This window comes from Trematomus bernacchii, unplaced genomic scaffold (genome assembly GCF_902827165.1).
Source record: "Trematomus bernacchii unplaced genomic scaffold, fTreBer1.1, whole genome shotgun sequence".
Classification (NCBI taxonomy): domain Eukaryota; kingdom Metazoa; phylum Chordata; class Actinopteri; order Perciformes; family Nototheniidae; genus Trematomus; species Trematomus bernacchii.
Window position 1 is genome coordinate 322,501 of NW_022987664.1, and position 21,959 is coordinate 344,459.

Consider the following 21,959-nt stretch of genomic DNA (forward strand, 5'->3'; position numbering starts at 1 on the left):
GGCCATTTAGGACGTGGCCTTTTAAAAAGGTTCACTGGCCACAATGAGGAAATTAGCCATTGTTCGCCTTTTTCTGAGTCCATTAGTGTGACAAGGCTACAAAAATATATCTTCATTATTTTCTGTGAAGCTACATAGCAGTGTGGGCTAAGATGAACTTTGTTAATGGAAACTATCGCTCCACCACCGTGGCCTTTTCTTTACACACTGTGTTATGACTAATTACGCTAAATTGCCTGACATGTTTATCTCTGCTTTTACACAAAGACTGTAACCTTATCCATCTATGTATTTTGTATACTCCGCCTTTTTTACCCATTTTTCTGTCTCGTTTTTTTGGATGATTACGGCCCATTGCTATTGTTTAGGGGGGGGGGGTTTAAAGAAAGCAGGTATTTTCTTTCCTGTAGCATGAAAGGATTGATGATGGAAGCCATTATAGGGCCTGTGAATATAATCAGTCCAAAATAAACAGGCTTTTCCTTTCCTTCTCATCCTGGCTATTTCAAAGGCTGCTACGGTATAATAAACTTCCCAAAATGCAACTACCTGACCCTTATAAGAATGACTGTATGCCTTTTTATGGATGAGTTTCTCAGCCTCTGTTTAAACTCTTCAATCACCACAGACATTCACTTTTCTTTATCCCATCTGTGACGTTGTTTATAAGTCCTGGGAATGATGTGTCTGACTGATGACTCAGTTCAGTACAAAGCAAGAATGTGGTGTGCTTATCTGAAGCAACAGCATAAATCAAAATTACATCAGCCTTTAAAAATCAGTTGCATGTGTTTTTTATTAACCAAAATCAAGTATTTTGTTTTAAAGCTCTTCAATCGTCTGTTGATTCTGGCTACACAGTTTTTTTTTTGCGATTACATCCACTTCAATTTTCATTCCCACCTTCTCCACTACTTGCTCTCAGTGAGCTTTCTACCTTTGTCACATGACCTTACTGTCCACCTATCTGTCCTCATTACTCTCAGTTTAAATCAGGGATGTTTAAAGAGCCTGAAACCTCTTGTTGAAAACGAACTGCCTTCCCACGATTGCAGTTTTGGATTTAGTTGCTGCTTCTGTCTGCCTTCACGTTGATTAATGAAGTCTGGTTTACCTCAACCAAGTAAACAACCCTTCTGCTGTCTGCTCTTTTTGCCAGAGTCGGCCTGTAATCTGTAATGTTTTGACTTTATTGGCTTCTGTATTTTCCTGGCATTTCTGGTTATTTATTTCTCACTTTACACATGCTACATTTTGGAATGTTATTTCCAGAGTTAGTCTGTACTCTCTCAGGATGCATTTGTTGTCTTTGCGCCTCTTGGTTTTTCTTGCATTTCTGATTATTTACTCCTCACTTGATCTAAAACTTGATAACTGTTACAAATGCTAACTATTAGCATTTTGGTCATTATGATACCCCTCCTCCTACTGTCTGATCAATCTGCTCTTAACTCCTTTTTACAGAGTTAGTCTTACTCTCTAAGTGTAAATGTGTTGTCTTTAAGCTTCCTTGTTTTTCTTGCATTTCTGATTATTTACTCTAAAATGTGATAAATGTTACATATGCTTGTGAGCACTTTAAGTCAGCTAATTGTAGATATGATATTGATGTATTCTAAACATTATAAGCCACAAATGTGCATGTTAGCATACTCATACTCTACCTAGTAGCTTAAGCTAAACCAACACAGTCTCACGGCATTTCGTGTTATAGTCACGAAATTAATCTATTGGTTCGTGTTCACCAACACGATTTCGCCATTTTCTTCGTGTCACACAGAACGATTTTAAAAGCAATGTAAATAATAACAAATTAGAAGGAAAAAGACATTTAAACAAATACAGATTTAAGTATTCTGACACAGAACGATTTTAGAAGCAATGTATTTATATTGGTAGTATGTTTCGTGCCTGCACCAAATAATAACAAATTAGAAGGAAAAAAAGATGACATAAAATACAGATGTCAGTATTCTGAGGCTCTGAGCCATTTCTTTTCCTCACTGATGGCAAAAAAACTCAGACATTATACAATTTAAAATAAAAGGGATAGGGTCAGGCTTAGGGTAAGATATTGAGTAAGAACATGTTTTTATGAACCACACAGCTTCTGGTCTTCCAAGACCCGACCGGACAAAAAGACGTGTTGCAGGCACGAAACATACTACCAATAGAAATACATTGCATTTAAAATCGTTCTGTGTAACACGACAAAAAGGTGAAAATCGTGTTGGTGAACACGAATCAATAGATTAAATTAATTTCGTGACTAATAACAAGAAATGCCGTGAGACTGGGTTGTATATTGCTAACCAAGCCAAAGCTAAACATTAGTATGATACAATATCAACCAAACATTAGCATGTTAGCATACTCACCATTACAAGCCAATTATGTATTATCTAGCAACACAGTCTCACGGCATTTCGTGTTATAGTCACGAAATTAATCTATTGGTTCGTGTTCACCAACACGATTTCGCCATTTTTTTCGTGTCACACAGAACGATTTTAAAAGCAATGTAAATAATAACAAATTAGAAGGAAAAAGACATTTAAAAAAATACAGATTTCAGTATTCTGACACAGAACGATTTTAGAAGCAATGTATTTCTATTGGTAGTATGTTTCGTGCCTGCACCAAATAATAACTAATTAGAAGGAAAAAAAGATGACATAAAATACAGATGTCAGTATTCTGAGGCTCTGAGCCATTTCTTTTCCTCACTGACGGCAACAAAACTCAGACATTATACAATTTAAAATAAAAGGGATAGGGTTAGGCTTAGGGTAAGATATTGAGTAAGAACATGTTTTTATGAACCACACAGCTTCTGGTCTTCCAAGACCCGACCGGACAAAAAGACGTGTTGCAGGCACGAAACATACTACCAATAGAAATACATTGCATTTAAAATCGTTCTGTGTGACACGAAAAAAAGGTGAAAATCGTGTTGGTGAACACGAATCAATAGATTAAATTAATTTAACACGAAATGCCGTGAGACTGGGTTGTATCTAGCTATCAAAGTTGAGTTACTAGCAGGCTGGATCTATATAATCTAGTGTTTTAAGGCTCTGATGACTAAGAGTTGTTGCTACCAGAGATAAACTGTATGTGTGTGTTGTTGTGTTTCAGGCCAGCTGTGTGGGGAGGGCTGGCATCATGTCGGGGAAGTCTGTCTGAGGATCAACTCCAGCAGCGAGAGCTACGATAACGCCCAGCACTACTGCAAAAACCTGGGAGGAAACATCGCCTCTCTGCTCACAGACAAACAAGTCCATTTTGTTCTGGATGAGCTGCAAAAATACCAGCTGCAAGACAAGGTAGGTGGTGCAATGCAAAATGTAAATAAAATAAATGTGACACTGCACGCTAACGGTGTCTGTGGACAAAACACTCGGGATACTCTGTGGTTATAAACACGTGTTAGCTATTTATAGGCTTTGCTAGGGGTCATTTATGATAGACAGTTGTTCAGCTTTATAATCCTAAACGTCACCAAGCTGTCCCAGCTGTGTGCGTCACTCTTTAGTGTCCCCTGGGTCTACCAGCTGTGTGCGTCACTCTTTAGTGTCCCCTGGTCTCCAGCTGTGTGCGTCACTCTTTAGTGTCCCCTGGTCTCCCAGCTGTGTGCGTCACTCTTTAGTGTCCCCTGGTCTCCCAGCTGTGTGCGTCACTCTTTAGTGTCCCCTGGTCTCCCAGCTGTGTGCGTCACTCTTTAGTGTCCCCTGGTCTCCCAGCTGTGTGCGTCACTCTTTAGTGTCCCCTGATCTCCGTTGTGTTTTGAGCTTCTTGCAGCGTTATGTATTTACAGCTTTTAGTAAACGCTGCGCATGTTTCCTCAAGTTGCTGAATGTTTGCTAAATGTGTTTTTATATTTGCGTTGTTTCTGAAGCTGCAGCGAGTTTCTCCTAATGTTCGTGTTTTGGGTCTTGTAGCACGTTTGCATCCGTCTGCCACCGTAGTTCAAGGTATAAGAAACCCAACTGAACTCATCCTTCTTATCCCACCATCGGCTTCATCATCAATTTTTAATCTCAGTAAACCCAGATGTGTGAAAAACAGAGTGACAGGATGTGTGATTCTTTATTCATTGAGCCATTTACCAGATCAGTCGCCTCTCAAACAGATTGAGCTGTCAACTTGTAATCTGTGTGGTCTGAATGTCATTTGATACGCTGACATGTTTTGACGACTCGCAGACTGACTTTTTGATCAATGTGCAGTGTCAGGAGAGATGTGAAAACACAGAGGAACAGAAAAGCAAACAGTTTCTTTAAAGAAAAGTGCTGGTTTTGAATGTACCTTTTGATGCTCTTTTGTAATGATGATGATTCTGAGTCTCTTGTGTTGTCATGCCACTTTTTTTTTGTTAAAATCAACATTAGATTTTCCTGCAAAATCAACGAGTTACCACCGAGATCGCATAGGATTTCCACCCGAGTGCATTTCAGTGTATGCATACAAATACAGACACCACACAGAGTTTAGGCTGTTTGCATGTTTTTATGAAATCACTAATCACTTTTAGATTTCTATCAAACATCTTTGCATATCGTCATGGGCATTTATTAAACAAATCACACTTGTTTTCTCAGCAAATGAATGCAAACTAAGCTCCACTTCACTCAGCTTCTATAATTGTAGTCCCTTTTGGAGATCTCTTTCCTGAATTAGGTATCGCTGTGAGTCTGAGGAGTTTCTGCTTTTATAACAATTACAGAAGGTTGGATATAGGATCTGCTTTCATGTCAAACATCATGTATGTTGTACACAGTTACCAGCTGTGGGACTTCTCATTTTTTGAAAGGGATAATACTTCTTAAAGAGGCCCTTTTCCCTCCCTGTAGTGTGTTCTATTGGTGTTGGTGCATGTTAACGGTCTGCAAAGGCTAAAATCCTTGCGAGGGATGCGTGAAAAGAGAAAAATAAAGAGCTTTTTGAACATTAAAGCATGGAAACATGTCACAGAATTCTAATATGAACCTGAAAATGAGCAGAATAAGGCCCCTTTACAGTAAATACGCTCTTTTTTTGCTCACACAATTGATTTTTTATTTTGTTTTTCCCCCAGTTTTAAAGGTCACCTATCATGCTATTTTTAGGCAATAGCATAGGTCTCAGATATATCAAAAATATATGAAAAACATGTATATGAAGTGTTTTGCTCAAAATACCAAACAGATCACCCATTCTAGCCATGCCTCATATCCCTCTATTTCACTTCCTGTTTCAAAAGTGCTGATTTGGGGTATAAAGCTTTAAAAAGGAGGGGTCTGAGCTCATGGGGGAACCGGCAGCTACTGTCTAAACTAAATACTGCCGTGATGAAACGCCATATCATGGATTATCAAGGATTCTCTCTGAAACAGTATGGAGCTCAAAGGCTTTCTCTCTTGCCGGTTATACCACAAGGTGAGTTCCTTTTTATTTCCTGCTTCTTCACACACATGCTCTCCAGTACAGGTTAGCTCTGAGTGTTAGCGATGCTAATGTAAACACCGACCATATTACGTCCAAAACAGTCGGGCATTGTTTCTGATAGCAACTTTCTGATAGGGCCGTGGGTCCACATTTCAGATATTACGTCATATCGGACGCAAATCTGGATCAGCTCCGTTGTTCCCCCGTTTTTAGAGATTTGGGTACGGAGGAAAAGAGAGAGGGTTTTATTTTCTGACGCTGCGTGAGTTCCCCGACACACCGGGGACACATATTTATGTATAAAAGACATCAAAAAGTGCATTTTGCATGATATGTCCCCTTTAAAACACTGGCTGTGTACATGTATACAATCAGGGTTATACAGAAATAGTTCCTTTTAATTTATTTTACAAACAAAACAAAAATAGATGCTCATGATTTTTATAGCTCAAACCAAAGGAAAACAAGTTTATTGTTGTTTTTAAACAACACAAAATCAATGTTTTCTCTCGGTTAGATTTCAGAAAGCAATTTTTTTGGATAACACAGCTTTCATGCGTCTTGGCAAACTCTCAACCAGTTTATTTTACGTTGTGGTTTCGTTCCTCTCACACTTTATTTCAAGCATTCAGACTTTACTTTCCAGATGTTTTCCGGAGTGTTTGGCTCAATCAAATGACAATTAAATATAAAAAAGACAAGCATTCCTTCGTTAGCTTAGAAAACTAATCTCATGCTATCTAATTTTCAGAGGTGGGAAGTAGTGGAGTACAAATACTTTGTTACTGTACTTAAGTACATTTCTCCGGTACACAAATACCTGTACAGTACTTTCTACTTCTTACATGTTGAACACAAATACCTGTACTTTCTACTTCTTACATGTTGAACACAAATACCTGTACTTTCTACTTCTTACATGTTGAACACAAATACCTGTACTTTCTACTTCTTACATTTTGAACACAAATACCTGTACTTTCTACTTCTTACATGTTGAACACAAATACCTGTACTTTCTACTTCTTACATGTTGAACCCAAATACCTGTACTTTCTACTTCTTACATTTTGAACACAAATACCTGTACTTTCTACTTCTTACATTTTGAACACAAATACCTGTACTTTCTACTTCTTACATGTTGAACCCAAATACCTGTACTTTCTACTTTTTACATGTTGAACCCAAATACCTGTACTTTCTACTTTTTACATGTTGAACACAAATACCTGTACTTTCTACTTCTTACATGTTGAACCCAAATACCTGTACTTTCTACTTCTTACATGTTGAACACAAATACCTGTACTTTCTACTTCTTACATTTTGAACACAGATACCTGTACTTTCTACTTCTTACATTTTGAACCCACATACCTGTACTTTCTACTTCTTACATGTTGAACACAGATACCTGTACTTTCTACTTCTTACATGTTGAACACAAATACCTGTACTTTCTACTTCTTACATGTTGAACCCAAATACCTGTACTTTCTACTTCTCACATTTCCCAAACAGGCTGGTTCCTTTAGTTTGAATGTGTGTTTGGTGGCGTGATCATTATTATTTAGAGTCATTGCGTGCCTATTGATTTGAACACGATCCGTGTATCCATCATTTCCTGGTCTTCTCTAAAGAAGAGGGACCAATGAAAACGTTGTCATGTTGCCGTTGTTCAGCATGGAAACATTCATTAGCTAACAATGACATTATTGTTCTATTAATATAAAGGGAGGTCAGGTACTCTTTAAAACAGCTGCTAGTTATGGGTACTTTTTACTGAAGTACATTTCAAAGCCCTCTTTACTTTTACTTGAGTAAAGAAGTTTAGTCAGTACTTCTACTTTCACCAGAGTATTTTGAAACACGAGTATCTGAGTAAAGGATGTGTGTACTCCCTGCAGACCTTATCTCCCTGGGTGGGCTTGAGGAAGATCAACGTGTCGTACTGGGGCTGGGAGGACTCCTCTCCCTTCACTAACACCAGCCTGCGATGGTTACCTGGAGAACCCAGCGACTCGGGTTTCTGTGCGTACCTGGAGAGGGAGGCGGGGCCTGGCCTGAGAGCCAATCCCTGCACTGCTCCCACTGACGGACTGATCTGTGAGAAACCTGCAGGTGAGACTGAAAGACGATAAAGGAGAGAACGAGGGTGTGGTTGGATAAAATGGTTCAGAGCACTGGGTGAGGAGGTTAAAGGTCTCCTATTATACTATTTTTAGGCATATATGTTAGGTCTCAGATATATACAAATATACAAAACATGTCGCCCACATTTTAGATATTACGTCATATCGGACGCAAATCTTGATCAGCTCAGTTTTTAGAGATGTGGGTACGGAGGAAAAGAGAGAGGGTTTTATTTTCTGACACTTTTTGAGTTCCCTGACACACCGGGGACATGTATTTATGTATAAAAGACATACAAAAGTGCATTTTTATGATAGGAGACCTTTAAAGGTTATGTTAACTTGTGTTTCTCTCTCCTTCTCTCTCTCTCTCAGGGTCTCCTCAGACTCAGACCTCCCGCCCCTGCAGGACGTCCTGCTTTCTGCGCTCCAGCTGCAGTAACTGCACCAGCCAGACCATGGAGTGCATGTGGTGCAGCAGCACACAGCGCTGCATCGACTCCACCGCCTACACTGTCTCCTTCCCCTACGGACAGTGTCTGGAGTGGCAGACCCAGGACTGTGCAGGTGAGACGGGGGGCAATCATAAGAAACTCATGTAGAATCTGTTTTGTATAATCATGTGTTTTAAGCCACACTAGTGAGTATTCATTTTTTTTTCCTGGAAAAAGGCCCATCTATTTCTATGCCGTTCTAATATTTAAGAGGCCCTATTCTGCTTCTGGACGTTTCCTCTTTCCTGTAGTGTGTTTATATCGTTTTGTTGTGCATGTAAATGGTCTGAAAATTGGTTAACTGGCCAGTTCTGTTGTAATTGGTCCCATTTTCTTTTCCATTAACCAGTTTTTAAACACTGCAGAGGTCATACCGTGTTCCCTTTAGTGTTTACTTCCTGTCCGTCTTCTTCTGCTGTCTGTTAGCAAAAAATAGCAGACCTCTGGAAGGTCCAAATTGACCAATCAGAATCAAGTATTCAACTAAGCTGTGTAACAAGGAAAGACAACCAACAAAAAACCTTACTAACCTTAGGAATTTGGGTTGTTTTGAATCATATTTATTTATCTGCCAACAAGAGACACAACTTTTTATGTCTGTCTGTTTTTAGACAAATAATCAATTTGTAGCCAGTGTAGCTTGTTTCTGAGGAGTTAGGAAAACATCTTTTGAGATGTTTTTTTTGTAGTTTCTGGTGATTATTATTCCCTGCCAGTAGTCTGAGTGCAGACAGCTCTTCAGCCTACTGTTAGAAACCAAAATTGTTTTCCCTTTTCTTTATTTTTTTAGTCACAGCCCTTACATAATGTCACCCTTTCCCCATCCTCCTTTTTTATTCATATTTCAGTGTTGGTGGCAGAAGGTGCGTAGGAGGCTTTTGTTCTGCTGTGTTTTTACCGTTGTTGCTCAAAGTATGGCATTTAAAATATGACATATTTAACAATTCTCAGGTATAGCGTTGTTTCTCTCTCTACAGTCCACAACTCTTTGCATTGGGTTTAACTCTCCTCTTGTTTATGGATTAATAATCATGTTTTGGAAAGAGACCCTACAGGCTGCAGCTGAAGGATGCATGACCTCGGCTTTCACAGAAAAAAAAAAAAACTCTTGCTTGTCTGGGGATCCAATTTGAACTGAAATGGGTCATTTCATTATCAGATAAATCTGGCTGAAGGCTTTGTGTATCGTTCCCATGTTTCATGTTGTCCGGAGGCTCACTCTTGAAATAATTAGCTCCAGTTTCGCCCCAGCAGTCGATTTTTAAAAGTTTTTTGAAAGCAGTCTCACCCTAATTTGGCCTTGCTTAGTTTTCTCTTATAACATTGATTTCTTTTAGGCGACATTTCTGAGCTTTTTCTGTGTTTCTGTCAGCCTCCCAACTCTCTTCCCCGAGCCTCTGGTCCCTAAACTGCAGCTTCAAATTATTCTATAAATTAAACTCTTCATTAAAGATGTCTTAAGCTCAACTCTCTCTGCAAAGATTGTGTTTCTCTAGTGGCTGAGAGGCAGTGAAGTTATCTTTCGAACACCCAGCAACAGTCAAAGTTGATGTATTCTTGGGCAACATACTTAACCCCTAGTTGCTCCTTATGGTTTGGTGTTAAAGAGTGTTAGCTTCCTTGAGCAGGTGGCAACAGAGTGTGAATGGATGAGTTATGATGTGTATATGTTAAATTGCTTCGAGGAGTTGTAAAGACTGGAAAAAGCACTATTTAAATACAGTCCATTTACCATTTACTGTGGATTCCCATTTTATCTTTGAAACATTTGAAACTTATAGCAGCTCAAAATCCTTTATTTGTATTCTTTAATAAGAGCTGCATATATTGTAGGCCAGAGCGTACTCCTTAGCAACAGTCTGTTCTCCTTAGCAATGGCCTGTTCTCCTTAGCAACGGCTTGTTCTTCTTAGCAACGGCTTGTTCTCCTTAGCAACATTCTGTTCTCCTTAGCAACATTCTGTTCTCCTTTGCAACGGTCTGTTCTCCTTAGCAACGGCCTGTTCTCCTTAGCAACGGCCTGTTCTTCTTAGCAACGGGTTGTTCTCCATAGCAACATTCTGTTCTCCTTAGCAACGGTCTGTTCTCCCTAGCAACGGCCTGTTCTCCTTAGCAATGGTCTTTTCTCCTTAGAAACGGTCTGTTCTCCTTAGCAACTTTCTGTTCTCCTTAGCAACGGTCTGTTATCCTTAGCAACTGACCTAGCGATAGCTAGAGCACTCAGCTGACTGTAAATAACTGGGCCCGGAAACAAATATGCAGTGGAGGGGAGTGAGCACAATAGTAGTTAGCTTGAGCGTGAGCACTCTGTTAACTGGGGTGAGAAAAAATGAAGTCAGTTAATGGGTTTATGCCGTGAGAGGAGAGCGGAATACTCTCTCCACTAGCGCCGTAGCGAGTTAGCCTAAGCGAGAGCACTCTGCTAACTGAAGGATGGAACGGGCATCCAACTGTGTGCAGGGAGAGGGGAGCGGATTCACTCTCTTCACTAGCGCTGTAGCAAGTTAGCTTTGAGCGAGAGTACTCAGTTAACTGGAGGATAGAACAGGAACTAATTGTGAGCTGTGAGAGGGGTGTGAAGACACTCCCTCACTAGCACTGTAGCAAGTTAGCTTTGAGCGAGAGCACTCAGCTAACTGGAGGATAGAACAGGAACTAATTGTGAGCTGTGAGAGGGGAGCGAAGACACTCTCTTCACTAGCGCCGTAACAGTTAGCTTGAACGAAAACACTCAGCTTAACTGGACGATAGAACAGGTAAGGAAACAAATGTAGTGAGAGGGGGGGCGGAGACGCTCCCTTCACTAGCGCAGTAACAGTTAGCTTGAACGAAAACACTCAGCTTAACTGGACGATAGAACACCAAATGTATGCAGTGAAAGGGGGGGCGGAGACGCTGCCTTCACTAGCGTTAGTAACAAATTAGCGAGAGCCCTCGGCTAATTTGTACACAATTATCTCATTAGCTTGAGAATAGATAGCACAATCAGCGATAAATGGTAGCGATCTCACCGGCTGACGTGCAGGAGCGTCCGCTCTTTACCGGTCCGGAGCTCCTGGGGTCCGAGCGGTGAACACCGCGGTCCCCTCCCTTGGGAGGGCGGACAGCTCGTCGCAGCCTTTGGAGGGCGAGCGTTTCTAGCCCGCAGCTCCGATCGAGACGATCGCAAGGCTACAGGCGATGAGCTAGAATTTTCAATAAGCTAGCTTGGCTTCTACTCATAAAGTAGTAACCTGCGCAGCGAGAAGATGAAAAAGAACTGAACTCGTTGACAACACCGGAATTTATACCTTCCGGGGTCATACGAGGTCACACGTGACTTTGTTAATATGATATTCGACCTACGCATGCGCGAGATATCCAGTGCTAAAGCATCGCCTCTGGCGGTCAGTAAGTATGAAATAGAACAGTATGTTGGTGTAATGCGTACTTCAGGGTACTCAACTTAAGTGACTGTAAAGAGTTCAGAGTAACATACGATCCAAATAAATCTCACACACAAACACACACATAGAAGCAGGTCAGATGTTGTTAAGCTGTTGTAGCTTATATTGCTTCTGCTGCAGTAAAAAGCTTATTTCATCCTCACAAGATGTGTGTGTGTGTGTGTATCTTTTCTAACGCACAATGGCTGTTTTGTGGCTTCACATCTCTACAAGACAACTCGAAGCAGCTTATGGCTCCTATACTTGATGTATTATGTATAAGGGCTCACAGATCTGTATGCTAGCGGCTTCGGAGATGCTAACTGTCAGGCAGTGTAGCAGCAAATGGATTACACAAGATGAAGCCAGGCAATACGAGCTATCCAGGGACAGCCAACATCAAACCGCTGTGATGAACTGAAAGTGGCACCGAGATGATTGTGCAAAGGGAATCTTTGATAAGATGAACATTTTCCCCCAGCAGGAACCAGCAATACTTCTCTATTCTAACCTCACAACATCTGGCATCTGTTGTCTTCAGGTTATCTCTTTCAATGAACACGACTAATTCACCTTCATTGAAAGAAGGTTTTTGGGAAGTGGAAATATGGGCTTTTTTTCTGTTGGCTTCACATAAAGCCTTGATGTTTGCTATATAGCAGCAGTCGTTGAATGTTTCTTGTTGACAGAACTTTAAAGGCGTTTAGACTCCAAGTGACGATGGCAACTTCTGAATGCTTTTTAGCGAGTGATGTTTTGTGGCTGAGATGCATATCTTTCTGGATTTGACCTAGTTACTACAGTTCTCCTTTCAGAAACCCTACAGTTCCGGTTGTTGACCGAAAAATAACATGAAAATTCAGTTGATTAGTTGAGTATATTTCTATAGAGCAAAGCATTTTGGTTTTACAGAGTCCTCTCCTGCTGATGTTCAGGTGTATATCAGTATGTAGTGTCTCTACTTTAAAGAGTCCTCTCCTACCGATGTTCAGGTGTATATCAGTATGTAGTGTGTCTACTTTAAAGAGTCATCTCCTGCTGATGTTCAGGTGTATATCAGTATGTAGTGTCTCTACTTTAAAGAGTCCTCTCCTGCTGATGTTCAGGTGTATATCAGTATGTAGTGTCTCTACTTTAAAGAGTCCTCTCCTGCTGATGTTCAGGTGTATATCAGTATGTAGTGTCTCTACTTTAAAGAGTCCTCTCCTGCTGATGTTCAGGTGTATATCAGTATGTAGTGTCTCTACTTTAAAAGAGTCCTCTCCTGCTGATGTTCAGGTGTATATCAGTGTGTATTGTCTCTACTTTAAAGAGTCCTCTCCTGCTGATGTTCAGGTGTATATCAGTATGTAGTGTCTCTACTTTAAAGAGTCCTCTCCTGCTGATGTTCAGGTGTATATCAGTATGTAGTGTCTCTACTTTAAAGAGTCCTCTCCTGCTGATGTTCAGGTGTATATCAGTATGTAGTGTCTCTACTTTAAAGAGTCCTCTCCTGCTGATGTTCAGGTGTATATCAGAATGTAGTGTCTCTACTTTAAAGAGTCCTCTCCTGCTGATGTTCAGGTGTATATCAGTATGTAGTGTCTCTACTTTAAAGAGTCCTCTCCTGCTGATGTTCAGGTGTATATCAGTATGTATTGTCTCTACTTTAAAGAGTCCTCTCCTGTCAATTTACTTTAAAATAAAAAAATTCTATATTGATTCTGACTTTTCTACATCCAACTCACAGGTTTATCTTTGCGTTGAGAAAAAAGATTATTAATTGACCCCTTTTAGAAGTGAAGATATAGTCATTTGTTCTGGGAATGTCATTTTCGAGCCTGAGGCCTGAAAAACAGGCTCGGGGCTTAACTGGTTAAACTATCTATAAAACTAGCTTTGGATAAGTTGTTGAATTTTAATTTTCCATCTTAAGTTAATTAGTCTCAAAGTGCTTTACTAATGACACAGAGTTCTCCATCTGTTTAATTTATCAGCCACAACTCATAATTGAATTGCGGTAAAGTGCAATAAATGAAAATTGAATTACAGATGTGCCTCTTCGCTCACCACGTTGTCTGTACAGGAGTGTTTACTTTGAGCTGCAATCACAGAAGAGAATAATAATCATCCCGTCTGCAAGAAATTAAAGGAACACTTAAGAAGTGCAAATAAAAGATCCTATTTTGATCCACAAAAAACTGCCGCCAGTCAACAGTTTGTCTCTGGACCTTTTTATTAGATCACATGTTTGGTTTTTAATCACAACATATGTTTTCCACCCTCATGGGAAATACAGGCACTGTCCAAAAACACATTTACTCTGGAAATAGCCCAGAGCTAATGTCATGTACTGGCACAAGGTACCGCTCCATCGTTGGTGCTGTTAACTCAAAAACTAAAGCCTTGTAAACCCTGCAGGCACGATGCAATGCTTTTTCTCTCATCCTCATGTTCCCTGAGTCCACGACACGAGGCAATAACAGCTCTTAATTCTTTCCATGTGGAACACAGATGAAGCCAGATATGGAAATGCTATTAAAAATAAGGCTCATGCATGCAGAACATAGCAGGTAAATTACATTATCCACACACAAACCACAATAATGTAAGCGAACATAAGGACGGAACTTTGCTTTTCCCAGATAATTCATGTCCTGTTCTTGGGGCCCTTTTGTTTTTAATCATACTTGTAAGAAGTACCATTTGCTTTGACATGTTGCACATATGAATTGCACATAAAAGTCCTGCAACGAACCTCATGGTGTGTGTTTGAAAGCACTATATATGTAGTAATTAACTTGAGAGCAACACCACTGCATGTTATTACTTTGAGAGGCAGCAACCATGTGATCATCCAAAAATGAACAAAACTCACCTTTTTAGACCAGTTTTTAACGTGTGATTGATGACGTGTCCTTGTGATAGATGTGGTTTTATTGCTCGAATTTAATTAGACTTTTTATCGTATCTTATCTGTGTGTAAAAGCCGATCCACAAACAGAGAATTGAGATTTATAAATACTGACTGGATTCACCAATGCCTGAAGGTTGTACACGTTAGAAAGTGGTGTCTTTCTGGGTGTTAGGACTCATTCCTGCACCTCTCCATTAGATCTGGTTCAAAGCATCCTCAAAATAAGAACGAAAAAAAGCTTTATGCTTAGTGGATTTAGTTTCTAGCTTATAACAAAGTTCAATGACATGCATCCTTTACATTTGTATTGGGAGGCTGTGGCTCAGTGGGGAGTGCGCTGAACTTGGAATCAGGGGGTAGCGAGTTCGAGTCAGCATGTCGTTGTGTCCCTGAGACACTTCACCCCAAATTGCTCCTGTGGGGATTGCCCTCAGTACTGAATGTATGTAAGTCGCTTTGGATAAAAGCGTCTAACAAGTGACATGTAATGTAATGTATTATAAAAATGCCTGTTTTGTCACCTGAAGTTCTCGAAAACGAACTAAAAAGTGTGACGGTTTGCATAAAGCTGTCGTTTGTTTGAGAATAAATTGGAAGCAAAGTGTCCAATCAGGTGTAGCAGGGATTTATGTTAATCTGAAGGGGGCTACTGTTTTGTTTGATCATCAGTAAGACATTTAAAAATCTGCTGGCACTGCACATCTAATAACCTGACCTGGAGGGACACAGCATGGCCGCCACACAATATATGCTAATTAAGTCAAAAAGAAGCAAAGAATTTGGATGAATCAAAATATAGAAGGCTAACAATTCCCTGCAATTTGAACCATATTTGGTGAATGAAACAGGCCTGGTATATTAATTGCATATTACAATCTGCTCCTGGGTGAGTAAATATGTGCTTTTCTAGCAGAGGAAACCCCACTGTGTGGCGGATTAGCGATATTCTGTTGAGCTGCCTCTCTTTGAACTACAGCGGAGATCCAGTGAAAGAGAGGTGAGAGTAAAACCCAGAGGGAGGAACACAGTAGGGGAGAGACTGACAGAGAAGAGTGACGATCGCTATTCTTTATGATTTCATTCATGCCTTAAGTGTGTAAGAGGAGAGAATCAAAATTATTACAAATGACAGAAATTGAGGGAGAAGAGGGTCTTCACTTAGCCCTGATCCATTTTCCACTTCAGCTTCAACATGTGTAAGATCTTCCGGTTTAGCACTAGCCGCACTATAAATAATACTTTTTATTTAGGATCATTTACAAGCTTGGTGTTACAGATCCACATCCATCCTCTGTTAGTGATCGTATTAAAATTGCTCAAATTCCCATATGAGGATATTTCTGTTGTAATAACTCTGTATGCGTGTCTTTTGGTTCAGATGGCTCCAATGTTTATAATAACTCTCACTGCCAGAAGGGTAGACAAAGATCCACAGAGTTAACATTTATCAAAACAAGTTAACATTGAGACAAAATTCAATAACCTGGCAGTTAGCTATTTAGCTAGCGAATGTAAGCTATCTTGCTAACTAGTGAACGTTAGCAGTGGCGGCGCCAGGGTATGGCTGGGGTAGGCCACAGCCATACTAAGAAATGGCATAGCCCCACCTTAGCCCCACCTTATAGCCCCACCATGAAAAATTATGTTAAAGTAAGCAAATTCAATTAAATAATAAGCAAAATGCAAAATGTTGAGAACACTGCTTCCGAAAATATACGGGTCGTGTCCACAACACATAAACTGATCCTGCTGTAACAAGTGCACGTTACTGATGCAATATGGTTGAGACCATTCGGGCTTATGCTATAAGAGGGGTGCAAGGAATAGTCCAAGTAGTGGGGGAGTTTTATACACTAAAGGTGTGGAAATTCTCTGGCGTTATAATATCAGCGCGGTCAGATCAAAATGCCTCCGAATGCAATTTGAATAGACCTACAGCCAATCAGAGCAACGCAACGTTGGGTCTGCGTCATGCCTTACTGATTGAGATCGATCGGAACCGCCATTCAGTATCCCCATTGGATCTTCAACGTGTACTATCATACGTCACGTTCACAGTGATCCCTTTTTATTTAAGACAAATGTGCCGTTTTATTTCATACAGTTCCATTCTGATTGAGACAGGGAAATAATCTAAACCTCACGCGTGGCGTTTCACTATCAAGGGGGGCGATATAGCGTGTATGTAATTACATTGCAAATACTGACTTGAGCCCCACCACTGTATGGGTTAGCCCTACCATAGATTACCTAACAAAAATACTCTGGCGCCGCCACTGAACGTTAGCTATCTAATTAACAAACTAGCTAACATTCGCTATCGTTCTACCAATCAAACAGCCTAGCTAGCTTTCTATCGCCAAATTGGTGGCTCTCATAATTTAAATTAGAGTTATTATTTAAATATTGTTGAACATTTTGATATAGCAAGCAGCTTTTCATATCTCGAAACATCACTGTAAATGGTCAAATATGCGTTATTTGATAAACTTAGCACATATAGGAAATACAAATTGTTATTTTGTCTCCTGAATAACTCAATAAAAGTACATTTAAAAGCTTCTTAATAGTTTATTTGGTAAGTAAAGGGAGATAAAACTGGCTATACGCTATGCTAATTCATATCAATAACACTCTAAAATAAGGCAATGTGAAAGCGTTGACGAAGCATAAGGTGAATAGTCGTGAGGAAAGACTTCCAGAAAAAGCTCAAGAGGTGACGATGTCTTTGTGAACAAACCGTAGAATAGAAATGTGGTGGAGAGCAGATAAAGGGTGGAAAGAGGCAGAGAAGAAGTTTGTAATTATAAGAGGCAGGGGGAACAAATGAATCAGCATTGCTGCAGTTGAATAATGCAACAGAGGAGCTTGCAAACACACAAATGTACAGAGGACAGGGGTTGGTGTATTTCAAGGAAAGAAGCTAGCTAGCAGCGACACAGAAAGAGAACATCTGTGGCTTATGGAAATGGCTCGTGTTCAAACAACTCACGCTGCATTTCAATCGACTCACCGTTAGCTATAAGGAAACAACACCTCGGAAAACCTTTCTTTATGTACAACTGGAAATACCTACAGAGTGTTAGCTTGCGTTATTTATTCCCCCGACAGAGTGTGTATTCCCTACCTTAAAATGTATTATGACGGGAAGTTGAAAAGCAAAACGAGAAACAAGTTAACTTTGAAAACGCCGGAGATCTGTTTCTTATTCTTGTCAGTTATTCAGCAAACAACAAAAAGGGGCTTCAGTATGGAGATTATGTTTTTCTTTTTACAAGTATTGAATGCCATACCATACAAAGAAAAAAGTGTCATTTTTAATTTGCACCAGTGAAGTGGTTTTGAATGTCACATCCACTTTATGAATACAAATGCATTTTCCTTGACGTGTGGAACGGTGCGGGGGAAAGGAAAGTCAATTTCTTTATAAATGTTGAGGGTCAGAGAAAAGGTGGGAACAGAAGACGTTACGTTTATTAGAGGAGGTGTGTGTTGTGTTTGTGCTCAGCCTGAAGCGGTTTGGATTAACAGAAGTACAGCGTGAAGGACAGACTGCGGTCAGAATACACTTCTTTCAATATGTGTGCAGGAGGTCTTCGAAGAAAACAACACATACATGCAGATAAAACTACTTCCTTGACTTTAGTAGCTCGAAAAAGAGTGCATTCAAGATCAATGAACACCAGTTTATACTCATATTTAAAAGAAAACAGTCACTCTGGAGAGTGTCTCTGCTTTAAAGAGTCCTCTCCTGCTGATGTTCAGGTGTATATCAGTATGTAGTGTCTCTACTTTAAAGAGTCCTCTCCTGCTGATATTCAGGCGTATATCAGTATGTAGTGTCTCTGCTTTAAAGAGTCCTCTCCTGCTGATGTTCAGGTGTATATCAGTATGTAGTGTCTCTACTTTAAAGAGTCCTCTCCTGCTGATGATCAGGTGTATATCAGTATGTAGTGTCTCTGCTTTAAAGAGTCCTCTCCTGCTGATGTTCAGGTGTATATCAGTATGTAGTGTCTCTGCTTTAAAGAGTCCTCTCCTGCTGATGTTCAGGTGTATATCAGTATGTAGTGTCTCTATTTTAAAGAGTCCTCTCCTGCTGATGTTCAGTTGTATATCAGTATGTAGTGTCTCTACTTTAAAGAGTCCTCTCCTGCTGATGTTCAGGTGTATATCAGTATGTAGTGTCTCTACTTTAAAGAGTCCTCTCCTGCTGATGTTCAGGTGTATATCAGTATGTAGTGTCTCTACTTTAAAGAGTCCTCTCCTGCTGATGTTCAGGTGTATATCAGTATGTAGTGTCTCTACTTTAAAGAGTCCTCTCCTGCTGATGTTCAGGTGTATATCAGTATCTAGTGTCTCTACTTTAAAGAGTCCTCTCCTGCTGATGTTCAGGTGTATATCAGTATGTAGTTGTCTCTACTTTAAAGAGTCCTCTCCTGCTGATGTTCAGGTGTATATCAGTATGTAGTGTCTCTACTTTAAAGAGTCCTCTCCTGCTGATGTTCAGGTGTATATCAGTATGTAGTGTCTCTACTTTAAAGAGTTCTCTCCTGCTGATGTTCAGGTGTATATCAGTATGTAGTGTCTCTACTTTAAAGAGTCCTCTCCTGCTGATGTTCAGGTGTATATCAGTATGTAGTGTCTCTAATTTAAAGAGTAAAAAGTGAGAATTTTGAGATATTGAGAAAAAGTCAGGATTTTGAGAAAAAGTCAGAATTTTGAGAAAAAGTCAGAATTTTGAGTAAAATTCAGACCAGTGAGATTTGTCTAACACTTTGTCTCTTTTGATTCCTCCTCTCCTCTCCTCCCTTCCCCTCTTTAGCCCAGAACTGCTCGGGTGTCTGGACGTGTGCTGAGTGTCTGGAGAGGACAGAGTGTGGGTGGTGTGGAGACCCCAGTAACACAGGGAGGGGGGTCTGCATGGAGGGGTCGTACAGGGGTCCTCTGAAGCCTGCCGTGCCCAGAGCAGGGCCTCGAGACCGGGAGAGGCTCAGAGACAGAGACATGGTCCTGGACCAGAGCCTGTGTTCCTCTGACAGAGGGTTCAACTGGGCCTTCATTCAGTGTCCTGGTGAGTGATATAATAATCACTCACTATTATTAATAATAATAATAATAACATGTCAACAATTAAGATGTTCTTGAGACTACTGTATAAACGGCACCAACAATACACCTAAGCAGCTATTATGTATTGCACTTAGTGTACCCAACAATCAGCTGAGTGTCTCGTGTGTGTGTGTGTGTGTTTCCCCGCAGCGTGTCAGTGTAACGGCCACAGCAGGTGTGTGAACGGCAGTGTGTGTGAGCGCTGTGGGAACCTGACGGCCGGCCCTCACTGCCAGAGCTGCATGCCGGGGTACTACGGAGACCCCACCAACGGGGGGAGGTGCAACGGTGAGTCAAAGTTTAACAAATATTTATATTTTAAATGGTTTTTTGAGTGGCAAAATGGGTCTGTAATTTCATTCCTTAAAAATGCCCTGCCTGAAACGCCTCCATTGGACTCCTTTGTTTACTTCCAGAACACAGTGACATCATTACACTCGCGCTCCTATTGGCTAGCGCTCCAACACATTGTACGTGATAGGCTAAGGGGCGGGACATCTCTAAGCAGGTTGACCAATCACAACAGAGCCGGCCAGCTAACCAATCAGAGCAGACTGGGCTCTGGTTTCAGACAGAGGGTGAAAATAGTGTGAGAAAAATAAAGAGCTTTTTGAACATTACAGCATGGAGACATGTCCTCTGTGAAAGTTATACCTTCTTAAAGCAAGTTTTCTGTTGTGGGAAACAGTGTCATGTTAAAGTATTGCAAAACAAAAGCACAACAACATGCAATACAGTGCAACAGTGGCTCAGTCGGTAGGATGGGTTAAATGGTTAAAGGTCACATTTCACTGTGTGTGCTGTGCTGTGACAACAACAACAACGAGGTTTCTAATAATCTGATTCTAGGGATAATTTTTCAGAAAATGTGAGAATTTTGAGAAAAAGTCCGGATTTTGAGAAAAAGTCCGGATTTTGAGATTTGAGAAAAAGTCAGTATTTTGTACATGACAGGATGTATGACTCCCTAGAAGAACCGGTATTCCTCCATCTTGTGACTGCAGGGTTTCCCACACATAAACTATACTTGTGCGGGCCGCCCAGGTATATTAACGGCCGCCCAAGTATATTTCACGACCCATTTAGGCTTTTTTTAATAAAAAAAAAAAAATTATTTATTTTGTATTCGTCTGCGATCGATTAACTTGTGGACAATGATCCCTCGCTCTACGCCTCCTGTACCCAGTCCCGGACTGGCCATCGGGAGGACCGGGGGGTTTCCCGATGGCCTGGCCTGTTTTTTGGGTGACTGGCTGTCTACATGATGTGGCCTGCCGACAAGGTCACACAGATCATAAATCAAAGCCGTTGATTGGTCTCTGTGTGTCATTCAAGCTCGGGGTAACCTCAGCCCAGGTGAGGTAAAGGACTCTCTTGTTTAGATAGTTAACTTAGTCTAAGTTCTCAGTGGGTCTCAAACGGTTTGGTCACCATTTATGTAAACACATATTTCCATTTGAGGGTGTCAGTGTTTTTTCATATTGGAAATGGTATGTTATTGGTTATGGCCATGATTTCATGATTATTGAAATGTATACAGTTCTGTTTCATATAGGTGTTCCCATAGATCTAGTCTCTTTATTTTCCCCTCAAAGTGCACCAGATTGATGCATTTAACTCCAAAATAAAAAATATAAATCTTACCAGGGATGCCCCCGGACCCCCCTAGAGGATTTGAGGTCCACCCCCACTTAAAATCACATGGACAGGTTCCTAAATACATTTACCATTTTTTTTAAATAGTAACCCATGTCCATATGTTTATTTGTGGGTAGTAGATTTAAACTATAGGGCTATCACTACGGGCCCTGCCTGTACCTGTTCGCTCTGCCATGGCGTGAAGGGTCTGCTAACAAGCGACCAACAGAAAGGTTCATGTTGTTGCACGTCACAAAGGCACGGCACCTCAAACTCCTGTCAGTGTAAACATCTGCAACAAACAACCTGATGAGGGCAGTGTTGAAAAGCTGTGTGGCTTCACCAGAGAAAAGGGAAACTACAGTACAGGTGTGTTTGAACAGGTATCATGATCTCTGTTTCTACACTGCAGCTTATGTGCATATGACTATAAAACCTTTGAAATGTTGAAATTGAAATAGTTGTCCTGCTTGGAACATCGCCTGTCAGCATCTTTTGTTTTCGCATCATGTGGAAATGATCTGTGAGTTGTTACCATCAGAGTTAGAGAGTACAAAGCAACAGAATATGTGATGTGAATGCTCAGGGGGGGAAGGGAAGGGAAAGTGTGTGTGTGTGTGTGTGTGTGTGTGTGTTGTGTGTGTGTGTGTGTTGTGTGTGTGTGTGTGTGTGGTGTGTGTTGGTGTGTTGTGTGTGTGTGTGTGTGTGTGTGTGTGGTGTGTGTGTGTGTGTGTGTGTGTGTGTGTGTAGTGTGTGTGTGTGTGGGTGTGTGTGTGTGTGTGTGTGTGTGTGTGTGTGTGTGGTGTGAGGGAGAGGGAGGTGTAGTTGCATCACTC

At 40.7% G+C, this 21,959-nt stretch overlaps 1 protein-coding gene across 1 annotated transcript in view; it reads left to right on the forward strand.

Annotated features, from left to right (window-relative positions):
* Positions 1–21,959, forward strand: part of LOC117487108 (attractin-like protein 1) — a gene marked incomplete in the record, with an annotated part of 280,186 nt that overhangs the window by 76,723 nt on the left and 181,504 nt on the right. Inside the window, 5 exon segments of the mRNA XM_034135755.1 lie at positions 3,139–3,326; positions 7,338–7,551; positions 7,938–8,129; positions 19,199–19,447; positions 19,636–19,773. Of these exon segments, the coding sequence (XP_033991646.1) occupies positions 3,139–3,326; positions 7,338–7,551; positions 7,938–8,129; positions 19,199–19,447; positions 19,636–19,773 (981 nt within the window).